We start from the raw sequence: 16,006 nt of genomic DNA on the forward strand, positions 1-16,006 counted from the left end.
CAAGCAATGTCTGCAGTCAAAGAAAAAGTCTCTCTCCAGCCTTATTATGTCTTTGCAGCAGAGGCTTGGCCGGAAGAACAACTGGGTCCTCAAGAGATCAGAAGATGCTTTAAAGCAGTGGTTCCCAAACTTTGGTCCTCTGTGTGTTTTGGACTTCAGCTCCCAGATGCTCCAGCCAGCTTGGCCAACCTTCAGAAATTATGGGAGATGAAATCCAAAACATCTGGAATACCAGAGTTTGGGAACCACTGCTTTAAAAGATTTCTTGGTAGCAACCATAGTACTAGACTGACCTGCTACCACTAAAATGGCTCCAAAGGACTGGGGGATAAATCAGCCCTTTGCCAAAGACATCAGTTGTTTACTAAAAATCAAGTTGTAGGCATCATCTAAAACAATGAATGGATAAGATATACTTAATCTGGATCTACAGCAACTGCAGCTTATAAAGGAATTTTAGCTGTACAATAAAAATGATAGCAATTCAGTATTGCTTAGAGACAGAGGGTTCTCTTTTCCAAATCACTGACCTTGATCTGCTTTGCAGGCGTTCCACTCTCTCGGCCAGAAAGAAATGTCTTTCCTTGGGCTGTTTTTTCAAAGTGCTGTTTTAAGGATTGTGCAGAAATCTTTGGAATCTCCTCATTCATGGCAGCATTGACCTCTGTAACATGAAAAGAAAGCTGAAATGGTTATTTCAGGATGGTACTTTTATTTAATTTTTTTTAAAAAATTGTTAGTCACTGTTGATGGATTTCCTGGAGGCACTTTGCTTCATCTGTGGCAGATGGCTAGACTTCCTTCCTTCCTTGAGTCATGTGGAGCTATCTGTTCTTAGAGACAACTTGGTGGGGCTCACCTTCCTTGCTTGAGGCTCCATATAGGCTAGGATCCAAAGAACTACCAACACCACCAAGCAATGCAATTCAGGCTGCCTCTGCACTGCAGCAATAATGTAGTTTGACAGTGCTTTAGCTGCTATGGCTCAATGCTATGCAATTCTGGGAAGTGTAGTTTTGTGAGATGTTTAACCTTCTCTGTCAGAGAGCTCTGGTGCCCCCACAAACTACCAATCCCAAATTGCACAGGATGGAGCCATGGCAATTAAAGCAGTATCAAACTGGATTATTTCTGCAGTGTGGATGCAGCCTTTGTTGAACTATAGCATGGCCACTGGTCAAATTATTACATGCTTAGCTCTCCATTTGAAAGCAGTAGAACCTCTGTGCTGAATATTGGGTGGATGCTACCTTTTGTGTACACATATACAACAGAATTTTCTCTATGAACCGCTGTTATCTTTTCCCTTTGTCTTCCAGTAGATTCTTACCTGGTTTATCAGTACTCTGAGTAACATTAGAAGTCTTCTTAATCTCAGTGGATTCTTGCTCTTGATGAGAAACCTGGATAAATATACATATATATATATATTTCAGCACAAATTCAACCAGTTCACCAGGAATCTGTCTATCTGCACTATCTGTCCTGTGTTTTCTGAGATCCTGGGGTGCAAAGAAACAAACTTTATGAAGGGAACAGTTTGATTCTATCTGATTATTTGCTGAAGCTGGCTACCAGGTGGGGAGATTGTGTGGCCTTCCAGAAGTTTGTCGGACTGCAAATTACAGAATCTATGGCCATTGAGGAGGAGAAGGAGAAGGAGGAATAATAGTAGTAGTAGTAATAATAATAATAATAATAATAATAATAGGTGCAGTCCAAAACATCAAGGGGGTTACTTGATTATCACTGAAGTGCTACATTACAGAGTCTATTGTTATCAGTGAACGAGGAGATCTGCAGCTGAAATGTACCACTGCCAAAAACTCACAAATAGACCCAGTCAAGACTGAATTAAATGATAAAAACACACACACTTACCTAGAGTAAGCAGAAATTGGAAAAGTAGGTTCCACTGAAAAAGTTAGTAGTCAGAAGTAAGTCCCACTGTTTTCCATGTGAACTGACATTCTAGCAAGTGTGTTTAGGATTTAGAACACCAGCAGCTGAATATGGGATAGTTTGCATAAATCCCGCACTAAAAATTTAGCAGTACAACTTTCTTTTCTTGTGTACACTTTGGTTTATGATGTAGACCAGAGAAATATTTCAGCAGTTGTTTGTATGGGCATGGATGGGCAAAGTGTAACTCTAGGGCCACATGTGTATGCCCCCATATGTTTGTTTTTGTTTTTGTTTTTGTTTTGTTTTTTGCCATCTGGCAGGTCCTCCAGACCCCCCCTAGATGACCTTCTCTCCCACCAAATAAAGAGGATGAACTCCTGAAACTTTCCAGGTGCCCTTTCATACTACACAATGACAGTGATTTCCCTTTAACTACCATGGTTGCATCCTGTGAAATCATGGGGTCTGCAGCTTAGAGAGGGGCATTTAAAATTCATAGCCAGAGACCTCCTCTATTGCCTCTGACCAAACTACAAACTACAGGGTTCCTTCCATGAGATGCAGCCATGGCAACTAAAATGGAATCATAGTGCTAAAATTGTGTACTGTGAATGGGCCCCCGGAGTTGGAGTTACCCAACTGGGGACAGTTACTCTACTTTTAATGCTTGTGCAGAAGAGAGCATTTCAGCAGGTGTTGCTTGTCATGCAACCTGGAAACAAACAAAACCTGCTAAAATTCCCATTTATGCACATCCATTAAAGGTTCAAGAGAGGGCTCTTGTACCTTTAATGGATGTGCCTAAAAGGGAATTTCAGTCTCCCACTGGTCTCAGTTTTCAACATGGCAACCTTACCTAGAGCGGTAGTTCAGATTTTAAATAAGTTATTTGAAAAATGCCAGTTTTTCAAAACAAGAAACTTCTGATCACTCCTGGCCTTCATTTTTGGGGTGTTTTGACTGTCTGTATAGCCCTTAGAGCATCCCAGGCAGAAAATTGGCCCCCAGGCCTGGTGCAATGTCCCACTTTGAGATAGCAGTAGTACTACAATTCCCACTACCCACTGATATACCTAGGCTGAACCAAAGGTGGAACAATAGAGTTAGAAGAGGAAAAGATGGTTCTAATAGAAAGGAATAAAAAAGGAAGGACTTGGTTAGTGGGAGTCAAGGACAGTGCCAAAGAAGCAATGACAAAGCGGATGGCAGAGCTGAATGGGGCTCACTGATAGTCTGTTGCCCAAGAGCCCACTAAATCCTGAAGTGCTGTGAAGTGATGTGTGTGTGTGTGTGTGTGTGTGTGTGTGTATATATATATATGTAGAGTCTGAGATACACAATCAGTTGCAGTTCAGTGCTGTCTGAGGCTGGATGTACAATTCAGAATTAATGCAGTTTGACACCGCTTTAATTGTCATGACTTCAATGCTATGGAATTCTGGGATTCGAAGTTTTGTAATATGTTTAGCCTCCTCTGTCAAAGAGCTCTGGTGCCACAACAAACTGCAAATCCCAGGATTCCAAACCATTGAGCCATGGCAGTTAAAGTGATATCTCAAGAGGTGTTTTAATCTCTTATGGGAATTATCCTGCATAGAAACATGGTTCTTTTTGTTTTGTTTTTAACAGAGAAATACACTTTATTTTATTATTTATTTATTTATTTATTTGCACAGAAGACATGTTCCCTGTGCAGGAATTTTCTAGACAAAACACACGGTTTCCTGCCCAAGGAAAAGAATACCTTGTGTAAAAAATCCATTCTTTTCTTCATAGGAAAAAATCCCACATATATAATTCCCTAGATGACTTTGCAAAGTACATAGAATGTTGCTGCCACTCTGAGCACTGGGGAACCCATTATTCTTCCAAGAAGCAAATCAAAATGAATATTCTTTCCATCCCTGTTAGCTTCTGAGCCAGATTGGCTCCCATATGCACCACAAGGTAAGAACACAACAAAAAGGGAGCTTGCAAAATCTGCATTGTTGGGCTGTTGCTTGGTGACACAATAATTATTAAATAATACTAGTACCGTTTCCGATTGAAAGGCCTCCAGCTGTGTTGCTCCTGAGGTCAACTCATTTACTTGGGTTTCTGTGCTGCTGCTGCTTGACATCTTGGCTTGACTTCGGCTCGTCACCTTCTAAGAAGGAATAAAAATAATGCACATGTGTACCGTGGTGGTAAATGTAAAAACAAAGAGACAAAAGCACAATTATATTGCATTTTTCTTGTAAATGATTTTTCAGAATGCACAATCAAACTGACTGGTATGTACGAGAAGATTATATGTAATAACCTAATTGGCAAGGAGGCAATAAAACCTGAGGGAGGCTTTGCTGTACTGTTGTAGTTTCATTACTATGTGTCTGCAGAAGATTTCCTTTGGTAGTCTCTGTAGTGTAAGATACATATCAAAAGAGGCTGCACACAGTGACCTGGGTTTTAATACAAGCTTTATTGATTTAATCACCAAACCCCTATCTGTTGCTAACTGTGTGACCAGAATTTTTAAGAGAAACTTCCTAAACTTTGGGATGATGAAGAGGCCTCTCATACACATGCTGCTCACATCTTTAATGTGTGGACCTGTAGCTTAGACATCCTAGCAGCTGGACTTCTGGAAGGGTTACTTTAAGACCCTTTTCTAGGGATGTCACTGAAATATGTGATTAATTTATTCAAGGATGCAAACCAAAGCAACTCACAAACTGACTTCTGCATAGAGCAAGTAGTTGAGTTCTTCTGAAACCAAGCTGGGCAAGAACTCCTCCCTCCCATCTGGTGTCTACTTGGCTGCTGTGTTTAGGTGGCTGTGACAAGAAGCGCTCTCTCTCTCTCTCTCTCTCTCTCTCTCTCACACACACACACACACACTTCTCTCCTGCTCTTTCTTCTTATCAGCAGCAAGAGGCAAGGAGGGAGAGAACCATCTCCTTTTCTTCTTTCCCCTTTTGCAGCATGTTCACAGTAGCATTCTAGGCTGCTGTCATACTGCATAATTAATGCATTTTGACACTGCTTTAACTGTTATGGCTCCATCCCGTGGAGTCCTGGGGATTGTAATTTGTTGTGGCACCAGAGCATTCTAAGAGAGAAAGCTAAATACCTCCCTAAACTACAGATCTCAAAATTCCATAGCACCGAGCCATGTAGTTAAAACGGTGTCAAATGCATTAATTCCACAGTGTAGATGCAGCCCAAGATACTGAGGATGAAGAGTAGGGAGAGAGAAATTTCCATCCTTGCTATGACCACTGAAAAGAAGTAGGAGAGGAAGGAGAAAGGAGTAGTAGTTCTACTACTGGAGAATTAGCAGTTAGTACTTAAGCAGCAAGTCCCACATAAGAAGACTCTCTGGGAGCTGCCTAATCCATGAAGCACTTTTCAAAAACAATGTCAAGTGTTGCTTGAGATTTTATGTTTCCCATCAGAACCAAGCTTTTTTGCAGAAAACACTGGTTTCTACAAATATTTCCTATGCAAAAATAACAACCTAAATCCTACCATAGGCCCTTCTAGAGTAGGCCCATTGAACCAATGGGGTTCACTAAAGTGTTAGGTGGATCTGCTCTACTTGAGATTAGAAAATATGGTTGCAGCTGATATTTTTATGCAAACCAAACTTTTTTTATAAAACCCAAAATATGATATATAATGTTGTGAAAACTTTATAATCTATGTACAAATATAGCAGTTTGATTTCTTGTTACGTGTCTATTGAGAGGAGGTTTGCTATTATCTTCCTCTGAAGCTGAGAATGTGACTTCCTCATGGTCACCCAGTGGGTTTCTGTGGCCAAGCAGAGAACTGATCCCTGGTGTTCCAGTCCATCATCCAAACCACTGTACCACATTGGGTGTAGCAGTTTAAATTACTTAAATTGCCATGGTTCCATGCTATGCAATCCTGGGATTTATAGTATAGTTGAATAGCAGAATTCTTTGCTGGAGCACTCTACTGCACTCCTCTTGAATTACACTGGAGCTTTATGGTAGAGAAATCCAAGTATCTCAGCAAACTACAAATTCCATAATTCTGTAGGATAAACCCAAGGCAGTTAAAATGACATTGAAATGCTATAATGGTATAGTGTAGAATGTAGATAAATTTTTTATCCCTGGGTATAGAACTAAGAACCTGGAGACTGGGGTTCAGTTTCCTGCACAGCTATGGAAACTCACTGGGCAACCTTGGGTGCACATAGAAACATTCAGAGATGTGGATTGTGCAACTCATATTCTGAAAACTCTGAGTAGAGACAACAAGGTGCAAATTTTGAGAAAGAATAGATTCCTTGGTTCAGTATCCCACACGTTTACAAATATTTTCATAACAAAAGAGCAAGTGTAAATAGTAAAAAGTAAGGATTCTAATTCTGCCATTATGGCTTGCATTGGTAATAATATAAGTTGAGGCAGACAGAAAGTATCCAGTTCAAACTAGCTGGGTAGCAGCAGGACGAAGAATAGGAAAAATGACTTAGACAGGCCTTTTTTCATAAAGGTAATTGTGCAAATGCTGTTGTAAAGTGATTTTCACATAAAAATAGTGTGCGGCAGAAAGCAAATGCAGAAAAATCAATGCATGTCCCACAGGTAGGAATGGATGTTAAGAAGTGTTCAAGATCAATTTTTTTTTTAAAACATTCAGGATTCTCTGGAGCAGATCTAAGTTGAAAAGAAATGGAAGTTGAGGAGCCTGAGACAGTGCTTCCAATTGTCATCCCTTGTATGTTATGAGAGAAGCCTTAAATTGCATCAAACTATGTACTTTTCTTATTATGGCTCCATTATGTATGCAAGTTACTGTAAAATGACCACTAACAATGTTTAGTAAACATACTGGAATCTTCACTGTGGGATACATGGGACTGTTGTGCTGTAAATGATTTGAGTGGTGAGAAACATTCCTTTTTGAAATATGCTTCTTTCTCAATGATAGCAATAGCAATAGCAAGTAAATTTCTATACCACTTATCAGTGAACTAGTACTCCCTAAGTGGTTTGCAATATGTAAGCCAATTGCCCCCAACAAGCTGGGTACTCATTTTACCGACCTACGAAAGGATGGAAGACTGAGTGGACTTTGGAGCCCTGCCTGGGATTGAACTCACAACCCTGTGACTGAAGTACTTGCATTTAACTACTGTGCCACCAGGGCACCTTAAGGCCCCAACATACAAACTGTGGAACTTGCAACAGGTACTGCTTCCATACGTTTCACCTACAGTTGTTGTTAGTATAGGCTATGTGCTTTATTGGGTGAGACCTGCCAATTTGGGATAATTTAGAAAAAATATATTCCCTGCTCCTTGACCTTTGCTCCACAAAACAACCTAAGGAAAAACAAAATATTTTTTTTAAATGGTGGCGAATTATTGTAAACTTAAATCCATACAGCAGAAAAAGAGTATATCTCTGGGAAGAAACTCCTGTGAGGTCTCAGCAGATGATGTCCTTGCTGCTCCTCCAGCTGCAAGAAAATTGCTGGATGCATCCATGGCCACATACACCCCTGCTATATGGAAGTGGTCGTGTTGAGGCAGTACTGTCTGGCTCACGTGGTGAGTTTGGGGTGGTGTTTTGGTCACTGAATGGTTAGAACAAATTCTGACCCAAACAACAACCGTAAAAGTGACTTGCAAAGTGGTCTGACGTACACTATTGTAATTCACTAATGGTATGCCAGCTGTGATTTTTGTGTAGAAAATGTGACTAGTGGTCAAAAATGTGCAGAAGCCCTTGTATTCTTGTCCCAAAGGGAAGAAAGATCTGAAATTACTCATTCTGGCATGCAATAAGGAAAGAAGCAATAATCCTCCCAAATATTGGTGTCACATTTCTTTTTGAACAAAAATTGCCAATAAACCCCTCAGTGTATGGGAGGTGTTACCATTTCACTGCATTTTGGATTATTTGTGGGATTTTTGTTAGGCTCGTGGAGACCTGAAAAGGGCGAGTCCACACTGTTAAGACACCCCCAATTCTGTGTAATAGCTGACAGCATCCCTTCAGAAGCTATGGGTGCTATTGACCATTTTGGAGCTAAAAATGGACCCTAAGGTGTTTTTTTGGGGAGGGGGATTACGGGGTTGCAGGGGATAAAAATGTAGTATATCCCATCAAGCTTATGTTTCTCCTGACCATGAGCTGTTGCCCACCCTGATTTAGGCCAATACCCCACTCCTATACTTAGTCATACATACAACAGTGGATCTTACTCCCCAGTAAGCAGGTGCTGAATTGTAGCTTTAGCTATTACACAAACTAATTCTATGTAAAAGATATTAGATTCACAGGCTTCAGGCTTAAAGGAACCATTTCTGTCACTTGATATGCTACCCCAGTCTTCCACAATTTTGCATCCTCCAAATGTGCTACAGCTCAACACAATCTTCCCCACCTATTGGCTATGCTTGCTTGGGATGATGGACTTTATGATCCACCACATTAGAAGGCACCACATTGCGGAGCAATGTGATGCCTAGGTATTTCTCATGAAGAAGCAGTGGACAAGTAAACATTGCCTTAATGATATGAAATTTGTTTAGAATAGCAAGAATGAGGAGATATTGAACCAAATAACATAGCAAGGGAAGTTTTTAGCAGATTAGCAAGTGGAGATTTTCACTCACTCATTCATGAGCCATATTAACCAAGAGTGTTGTTTCGTTTGCTCATAGTATCCATCACTCCATCCATCTTATTTTCCTTTATACACCCCTGGTAACAACAAGCTGTCAGTTCTCTGAAGCAAGCCCCCAAGCAGAATGGATGAGCCCTACATTAGTGGCCAATGTTGTAATCACATCCCTCAAAGAGATGTGCAGCTAGAGATCTTTGAAGAGAATAATGATCATATTTCTCAGCAGTGACCCAGGTGTACTTCCCTGCTTTTAGTAGCAGTAATCCATTTTCCTGAGCATTCTGTGCTTTTTATGATGAGGCAAATGTCATATCAGTTGATGCTTTTTATTATGGTTTGGTGTCCTCCAGTCCATAAGAATTCTACTTTATCCCCTTCCATGAAGATGTCTGGGTGCTCTTTGAGAGCATTTGTATAAGTGGCAGGTTTTTACAGTATTGGCTGATTGGCTTCCTTGTCCTTCTAAATTAATGTAATGCTTGCACCCAAGATGATTTCCCAGCCAACCCACAATTAGAAGAGGTTCTTTCCCATTTCAAACAAGGCAACAGCATAATCCAATAGCTACAGTGCATTCTTTGGGGGTATATGTAAAAAGAAAATCAGGATCCTTGTGAGTAATGTCTTGTACTCCTAGACAAGCACACTGTCTCCTCTTGTGCGCTCCCCTGGATTCAGTCCCCAATCTTCTTTGAGTATATGATCCACAGTTCTGTCCACATAGACAGCCACAACTGCTATGTGTCTCAATTTGTAAAGATGGATCTAATCTTGCAAGAGAAGTCTTGTATCAATATGTGGCACTGAAAGGCTCTGGCAATGCATCACACACCTGGGCACATCCACATCCTCCAAGTGTCCCAATTTGGAAGGGACAGTCCCAGTTAATCCTCTGCCATCCCACATTTTGAGCTGCTTTTAAAATGTCCTAGTTTCTATCTCCTACTCCCACCTTTCCCCTTAGTTGATTTTAGTTGCTGCAAACTGAGTTCAATGTCCAAAGGTAGAGCAGGATCTTGTCCCAGTTAGTAGGCTCAAAGCAAACTTTTGCAGCCTATCCTAGATTGTGTATTTAATACTTTTTGTCATCTTGACCACATTCTGATTTTGGCTGATCACACGTGTCCTGGTTTTCATCTCTGAAATGCTGGAGGATATGCACAATATAGTTCTGTGTTCTTCCTTCCCCAGTGGCTATTATACCTTTCACTTCAGGATCAGCTACTGGGTGATGTTTACTTCTGCACACACATGAGCAGGATTGAGCTGCTTTCTTGTATCCTCTTTGTTTTGGTTGAGGTCTGGACCTTACAATCTAATTCAGTTGTGTGAGCACTTCTTGACTACTGTCTATCTTTTCCTCATTCACCTTGTTTCTTGGATCCATCTGGGAATATAGGTTTTTCTGACTGATCTTCCCTTTGCTACCTTCCGATACTGTGTTGTTCTCTACATTTTGTTCTATCTTTCTAATGCATCCCTCACTATAATTTGCTTCTTTACCCTAATCCGAACTTTAGATTTCTTTCTTGTTGCAATTTACTTCTGCTCATATTCAAGTGCTAGTCAGCTATGCTGCCTTTCCCACCTCAGCAGATTTTTTTGGGGGGGGGCGGGGGTTGAGCTAAGAAAAAGACATAAAACTTGTGGGAAAACTTGGGAGCATTCTAAATAGAAGATAATTGGTGGTTCATAGACTAAGTGCAAGGGGGACCCATGTGCAACAAAGCATCAGTGGTGTGTGCTTTCTTTTAACTTTTTGTTCTTTTTAATGCTTTTACCTTATACATAATGCATCATTTCAATGTGATTTTAATTGCATTTAAAATTTTGTTGTTCTGGTTTTGGCTGATTCGTTTTGTGAGCCGTCTTGGGTCCCACTCCCAAGACAGGACCCATGAAATGAAATAAATAAAACATCCACTGGAAACACTGTAGTATCCTCATTGATATATCTGATGACTCAGTTTCTCTCTCACACACCTTTTGATTCGTTTCTGGTTTTCTCAGGTCCTTTGTTTGCCTCTAGTTTTCTGCATCTTCTTCGAGGGAATATTTCAATACAAAACCTGCTCTTTCTACTACAGTTATTGCGCTGTCTTAGCATCCCTCCAAATAGCTGCTTGCAGATGTGTTGGATTACAAGTCCCATCATCACCACAGGTCCACCCAGCTGGGTATGGTGGGAATTGTAGAAATGAAATGCACGAGACAGGGAAGGCTGCTGATTGTCCCCCGCCATCGTTACCCTTTTCAGTTTTTAATTTGTGGTGGTAATGATGCAGCTCTCTGAATTTTGTTGGACTGTAACTCCTAGCATTCTTCACCAATGCCTCTGTTGCCCAGGGCTGCTTGGAGGCCTTCCCAGAAAATCTGGAAGGCTTCACTTTTCCCATTCCTGTTTTAATTTTTCTCCATAGTGATTTAAGCCATGACTTGTTTTTTTTTATTTATGAGGCAAATCTGAAACAAAGCTACAGATTACAACTAGTCAGCCCTTCATATCCACCAATTCTGCATCAAAGGTTTCAATAATCTACAGCTTGAAAATATTTTTTTAAAAAAAAATCCAGAAAGAAAACCTGGATTTTGCCATTGTATATAAGAGACACCATTTTACTACACTTTTACTACCACAGGTAGGAAAGACCCCAGCCTGAAATCCTAGGGAACAACAGCCAGTTACCTTTGACAGTGCTAAGCCAGATGGACCAAAGATCAACCCCCCTCAAAGTAGCAGAATTAAAACAAGTGCAACATTTTAGTGGTATTCTTCCCTGTTTTTGTCTTCCTGTTTTCATTCTTTAGAGATGGACACCTGCAGAAGGGGAAGACGGAAGAGGCTGCATCCACATGTTTTGATGTCCCTAAATAATGTAATATTTCATTTTCCATTCTGGCTGAATAATAATAATAATAATAATAATAATAATAATAATAATAATAAATACTTATTTATATCCCGCCTCTTCCGCTTTGAGGATCGAGGCGGGTAACAGCAGCGTTAATACAGTATACAACAATAAAAACAACATTTGGGCTTTTATTGATTGATTGAGGTTGCATTTGTTTTCAGAACTATCAGCCAGTTTGGGGCAAAACCACCCTTAAATCTACCTAAAATATGGCGGGTTTTGAGGAGGCATCAGAGATTGTTCTTAGGGTTCCCAGGAGCTGCATAACACCCATAGGAAGCGATTTGCTGATTTCTGCTTTAGAGGACTGTTCTGATCTTTTGTCCTCAGCAAAAAGTACTATTACTGCTATTGCTCCTCTTTTTTTAAATAGCTTGTCCCAGCTCACTTAACTTTGCTTCTTCAATTTTTTTTTAATCTCTCATTGGTTTCTAATGGCTTTTCGTCTCAACTTCAAATCTAATTTCTCATTTGAAAAGCAAAAGCAAACTGAACTATACTTGATTCCTCTTCATTGTTTTTTTGGTTCTTAATTACTTGAACAATTTGTTTTCTCACAGCATTTGGATGTTCTTTAATGTAATGCTCTTTTTGATTTCCATGCTTACCACCAAACCAATGAACTTTTCTTCCTTGACTAATTTATCTGAGCATCAGTGTTCTCTTAATCTCTTTTTGAACTGTCCTAGCTTGTTAATCATTCTCTTTTTCTGTTTTCTTTGGATGTTCCCTAGTTGTTTTTGCCACGGTGGTGATGGTTCCTTTTGCATCTGGTTTTCCTTGGATCTTTGTAACTGCAAATTGTGTTTCTGTAAATCAGGATTTCTAAAGATTCTCTTTCAAATTCGTGGCTTCTTTTCTTTTCTTTTTTAATCTTCGTGCTTTAGGTCCTCTCATTCAGACTTCTTCTGTTAACAATAATTTCTGATGATGATACTCTTTTCCTTTACTATAGCTGATCTAGCCTTCTTTTGTTGCTCTGTCCTTTTTTCCTTTTTGCCACTTCCTCATGGCTGTATACTCACCCTTTGAATTTAAATCTTCAAATAGAAAACAGTATCTTATTTGTCTGCTGTGTCTTCTCTTTCTGTTTTTTCCCTGTTTCTTTGATTATTTTTTCTCCTCTTCAAATTAGGGATCTCGGGGCTACATTTTTGTTCTCTCTTTTCTTCACAGATTTCACCATCAGCTAGCTCTTGTCATTTTCAGTGGCCAGTTAGTTGACTCCAATGCACTCCTAGCTGGTTTTTCCATAAAGCCTTTGTTTCTCTATTGCATTCCATCACCTGCTTTATTTTCCCTATAGAAATATGATAATTCTCTGTCTTTGATTTCTCTTTAATGCTTACCTTTTCTCTTTCACATTCAATTCAAGATTCTGTTTCTAACCATCAAATGTATTCATTCCCAGCGTATATCCATCTCTGATTTTTCTACAGTCTCAGTTTCATTACTGTGTTTCCTCCTTTTTCTCCACACCTCTATTCCCTTTTCTTTTCCACTTCTTAACTAGGGAACTGTTTATTAAATGCTATTTAATTGCTTCTCACTTCTTTATTTTTAAAATGCTGCAATTCTGTACTCTCTTTACCTAGGAGTACAGTGAACCTAGTAGGTCTTAGTTTTGTGAAGACATATATAGGATTGCACTGCAATTCTTGTTTATTTCAGCTAGATTATCTTTTTAGTAACTGCTTTTAACGATTTTTCTATATAGCCTGGATATGACTTTTTATGGAGAGTGAGACCACTGGGCAAGACTTATATTTTTTATCATTTTTATAGAGAATTTGTAGAAAAACTGCTCTTCTGAACTAACAGCTCCCAGAATGTCACAGGCAACATGGCCACTGGCTATGCTATCTAGGGTATGTGTTTGAGAGTTGAACTCCAAAAAGTAACATTACTTTCATATACATTTCTTTGAGGTATAGTATGAGATTCTAATATGAAGCTCAAATTTCACATACAGTAGGCCCCCCATATACACAGATTTTTTATCCACAGATTCAATCATCCATGGACTGAAAATATTTCAAAAAATATAATTCCACCAAGCAAGCCTTGACTTTGCCATTTTATATAAGGGACACCATTTTACTATGCCATTGTATTTAATGGACTTGAGCATCCATGGATTTTGGCAAACTCCAGCGGCTATCAAGGGCTCACTGTACTAGCTAACTGTAAAATATACTGCTTTACAAACAATAAATGTAGGCTAACATGTCAGTAATTATTTTAGTTTGCATAGCCAAACACATAATACAAAGGGATGACTTTTGTGTGAATATCTGATTTTTACTGTCATGTCAACATCATCACACTATGGTTTAAACTGACAGATGCTGACTTGCTCAAACCAAGTAAATTGTCTACTTGCTACTAAGGATGCAATTCTTTGCTAATTTTCGTCTAGAATAGAGCAATGAATAATCTGCTAAATTTTCTTCCTGCTGAATATTTTTTGAGAACTATTCACAATTTGGACTCATTGTGCACAGAATTCACATTTGTCTTGTTCAGAAATAATGTTTATCAAAGGAAACAGCATCTTTTGCACAGAAGATAATGTTTATTTATAGAAAACACTTTTTCTTCTGCAGATAATTTTTTTCTGTGTAAAACAACTACAGGCAAACTTTGTATAGAATATGTTCCCAACTACAGTATTTTCTCTGCAGAAAATAATATTTCTGTTTGAAATATTATTTTCTGCAGAGAAGATGCTGTTTCTACTGCAGAAGATGCTGTTTTCTGCACAGAATAGCCATGTGCAAAGCTCCCAAACTGTGATGATTCTCATCAGGCCAGGTTTCTTCTCAACAGGGTTTCTTGACAACTGAGAAGCATATTTTTCAATTAATTTATGAATATTTTTTAATATTCTTTCCACCCTTACTTGATCCATGAAGATTTCATTTTAACTGGCCATATAAAGCAAACTTGCCCTATATATTTGGTGTCCATTTGGTTTAATGCCTGTTGACACTCATACTTGCAATTCTAGTTCAGCACGAACTTGAAACAGCAGAATACTCTGCTGCATGTACAGACTATCTCAAAGAATGTATCTCCCAACACAAGGACTGCAAGGGTCCTAGGATATAAAGGGGAATGCAATGACAAGAGTCAGCATCACAGACTCACTGGTGAGGACATGAGAGAGAGTCATAGAGCGATGCCAGGCTGGACCTCACCCTGCCAGCAGGCAAAGGTGTTTTTATCTAAGCTGGCTTTTTATATATTATCAAGTCAGAGTGGCTTATATACAGAGTGTGTGTTCTAGTTATGTTTTTTAAACTTTTGTATGTTTTATGTAATTGTATACTGTTTTTAGCTAAATGATTTTAATTGTTTGTAAAAAAATTGTAATTTTTTTCAAAAATGATTTTGTCTGTGAGATTGCTTTGGGCTCCTTTTGGGAGAAAGGTGGCACTGTAATGAAATAAATGAACAAATGAATAAATAAACAAATTTCAACACAGGTGGTGCCTTCTACAAGTTCAATGTTTAAAAGGCATCTAGCTCAAGTGTCTATTTAAAAAAACCTATGCATACTGTATTGAATATTGACTCTAGATTTGAAGGCCAAACTAAGTTTCCACAGTCAAATTATGGATGAGCATCCTTATTACTATTAAATCTCCAAGTCTAGTTTGAGATTGGGCAAGTGATAGACCTTATGTTTAAATTTTCTTGAGTGGCTTAAACAGCTGAGAGGGGAGGGGGAAGCATCACATTGATTAAAAGAAACTGAATTATTTCTTGTGGCAGCATGGCAGGATACAGATTCCCGTAAAAGCTGTTAGAACCCTGTGGACACAAATCCTTAACTCATGCATTTTCAGAAAGGGAAATAGCATCACACGATTCAGTGAGACTTTGCTGGAGGCTAATTTCTTTGCATGTGTCATAGGTACCTCAAGGGATATGGCCAGCACATGTATTTCAAATCTACACTTATTTTTAGCCTTGGGTCTATTCCAAATGAATCAAATGCACAAGGGATAAGTACCCGTTGAGACTGCACCTAGGAAAAGTGTGGGACATTACTGCTAAATAATGTTAAATCACACAGTGGGCACTTATTTTTCACGATGAGTGTGTATTATTTATGATTTTGTACCAAACCACAGAGAAAGCTCCTTCAGATATATAAAAAGAGCACCGGTAAAAATGGAAAAGAAGAAATGACATCTACAAGAGTTATCAGCCCTCGATAAAATATGCATTTTGATGGTGTAAAGGAGCAGTTGCTGAAGAGTGCCCTCTCACCTTTGTAGCCCTATCCATATTCTTTGATTAATTTCTTGGAATTATTGTCTTCTCCTATCATACAAGCCACTGTACTCCTTATCACCATGTATGGATATGAGAACTGGACAGTTAAGAAAGCAAATAAGAAGAAAATCAATTTGTTTGAGAAATGATACTGGTGAAGAGTGCTGAGGATACTGTGGACAGCCCAAAAGACAAACAAATGGATCCCAGAACAGATCAAGCTGGAAATCTCCATAGAAGCCAAGGTGATT

The 16,006-nt window shown here is 39.1% G+C and overlaps 1 protein-coding gene across 1 annotated transcript in view; it reads right to left on the reverse strand.

Moving 5' to 3' along the window:
- XIRP2 (xin actin binding repeat containing 2) overlaps positions 1-16,006 on the reverse strand; it is a 59,041-nt gene that overhangs the window by 15,601 nt on the left and 27,434 nt on the right. The window contains exons 3-5 of the mRNA XM_089519817.1: positions 3,941-4,051; positions 1,331-1,403; positions 531-664 (exon numbers count right to left, since the gene is read on the reverse strand). Coding sequence (XP_089375943.1) covers positions 531-664; positions 1,331-1,403; positions 3,941-4,051 — 318 coding nt within the window. The remainder of the gene's footprint in view (positions 1-530; positions 665-1,330; positions 1,404-3,940; positions 4,052-16,006) is intronic.

Source organism: Sceloporus occidentalis, unplaced genomic scaffold (assembly GCF_023333645.1).
Source record: "Sceloporus occidentalis isolate IW3139 unplaced genomic scaffold, rSceOcc1.0.p SCAF_4, whole genome shotgun sequence".
In the NCBI taxonomy this organism is placed as follows: domain Eukaryota; kingdom Metazoa; phylum Chordata; class Lepidosauria; order Squamata; family Phrynosomatidae; genus Sceloporus; species Sceloporus occidentalis.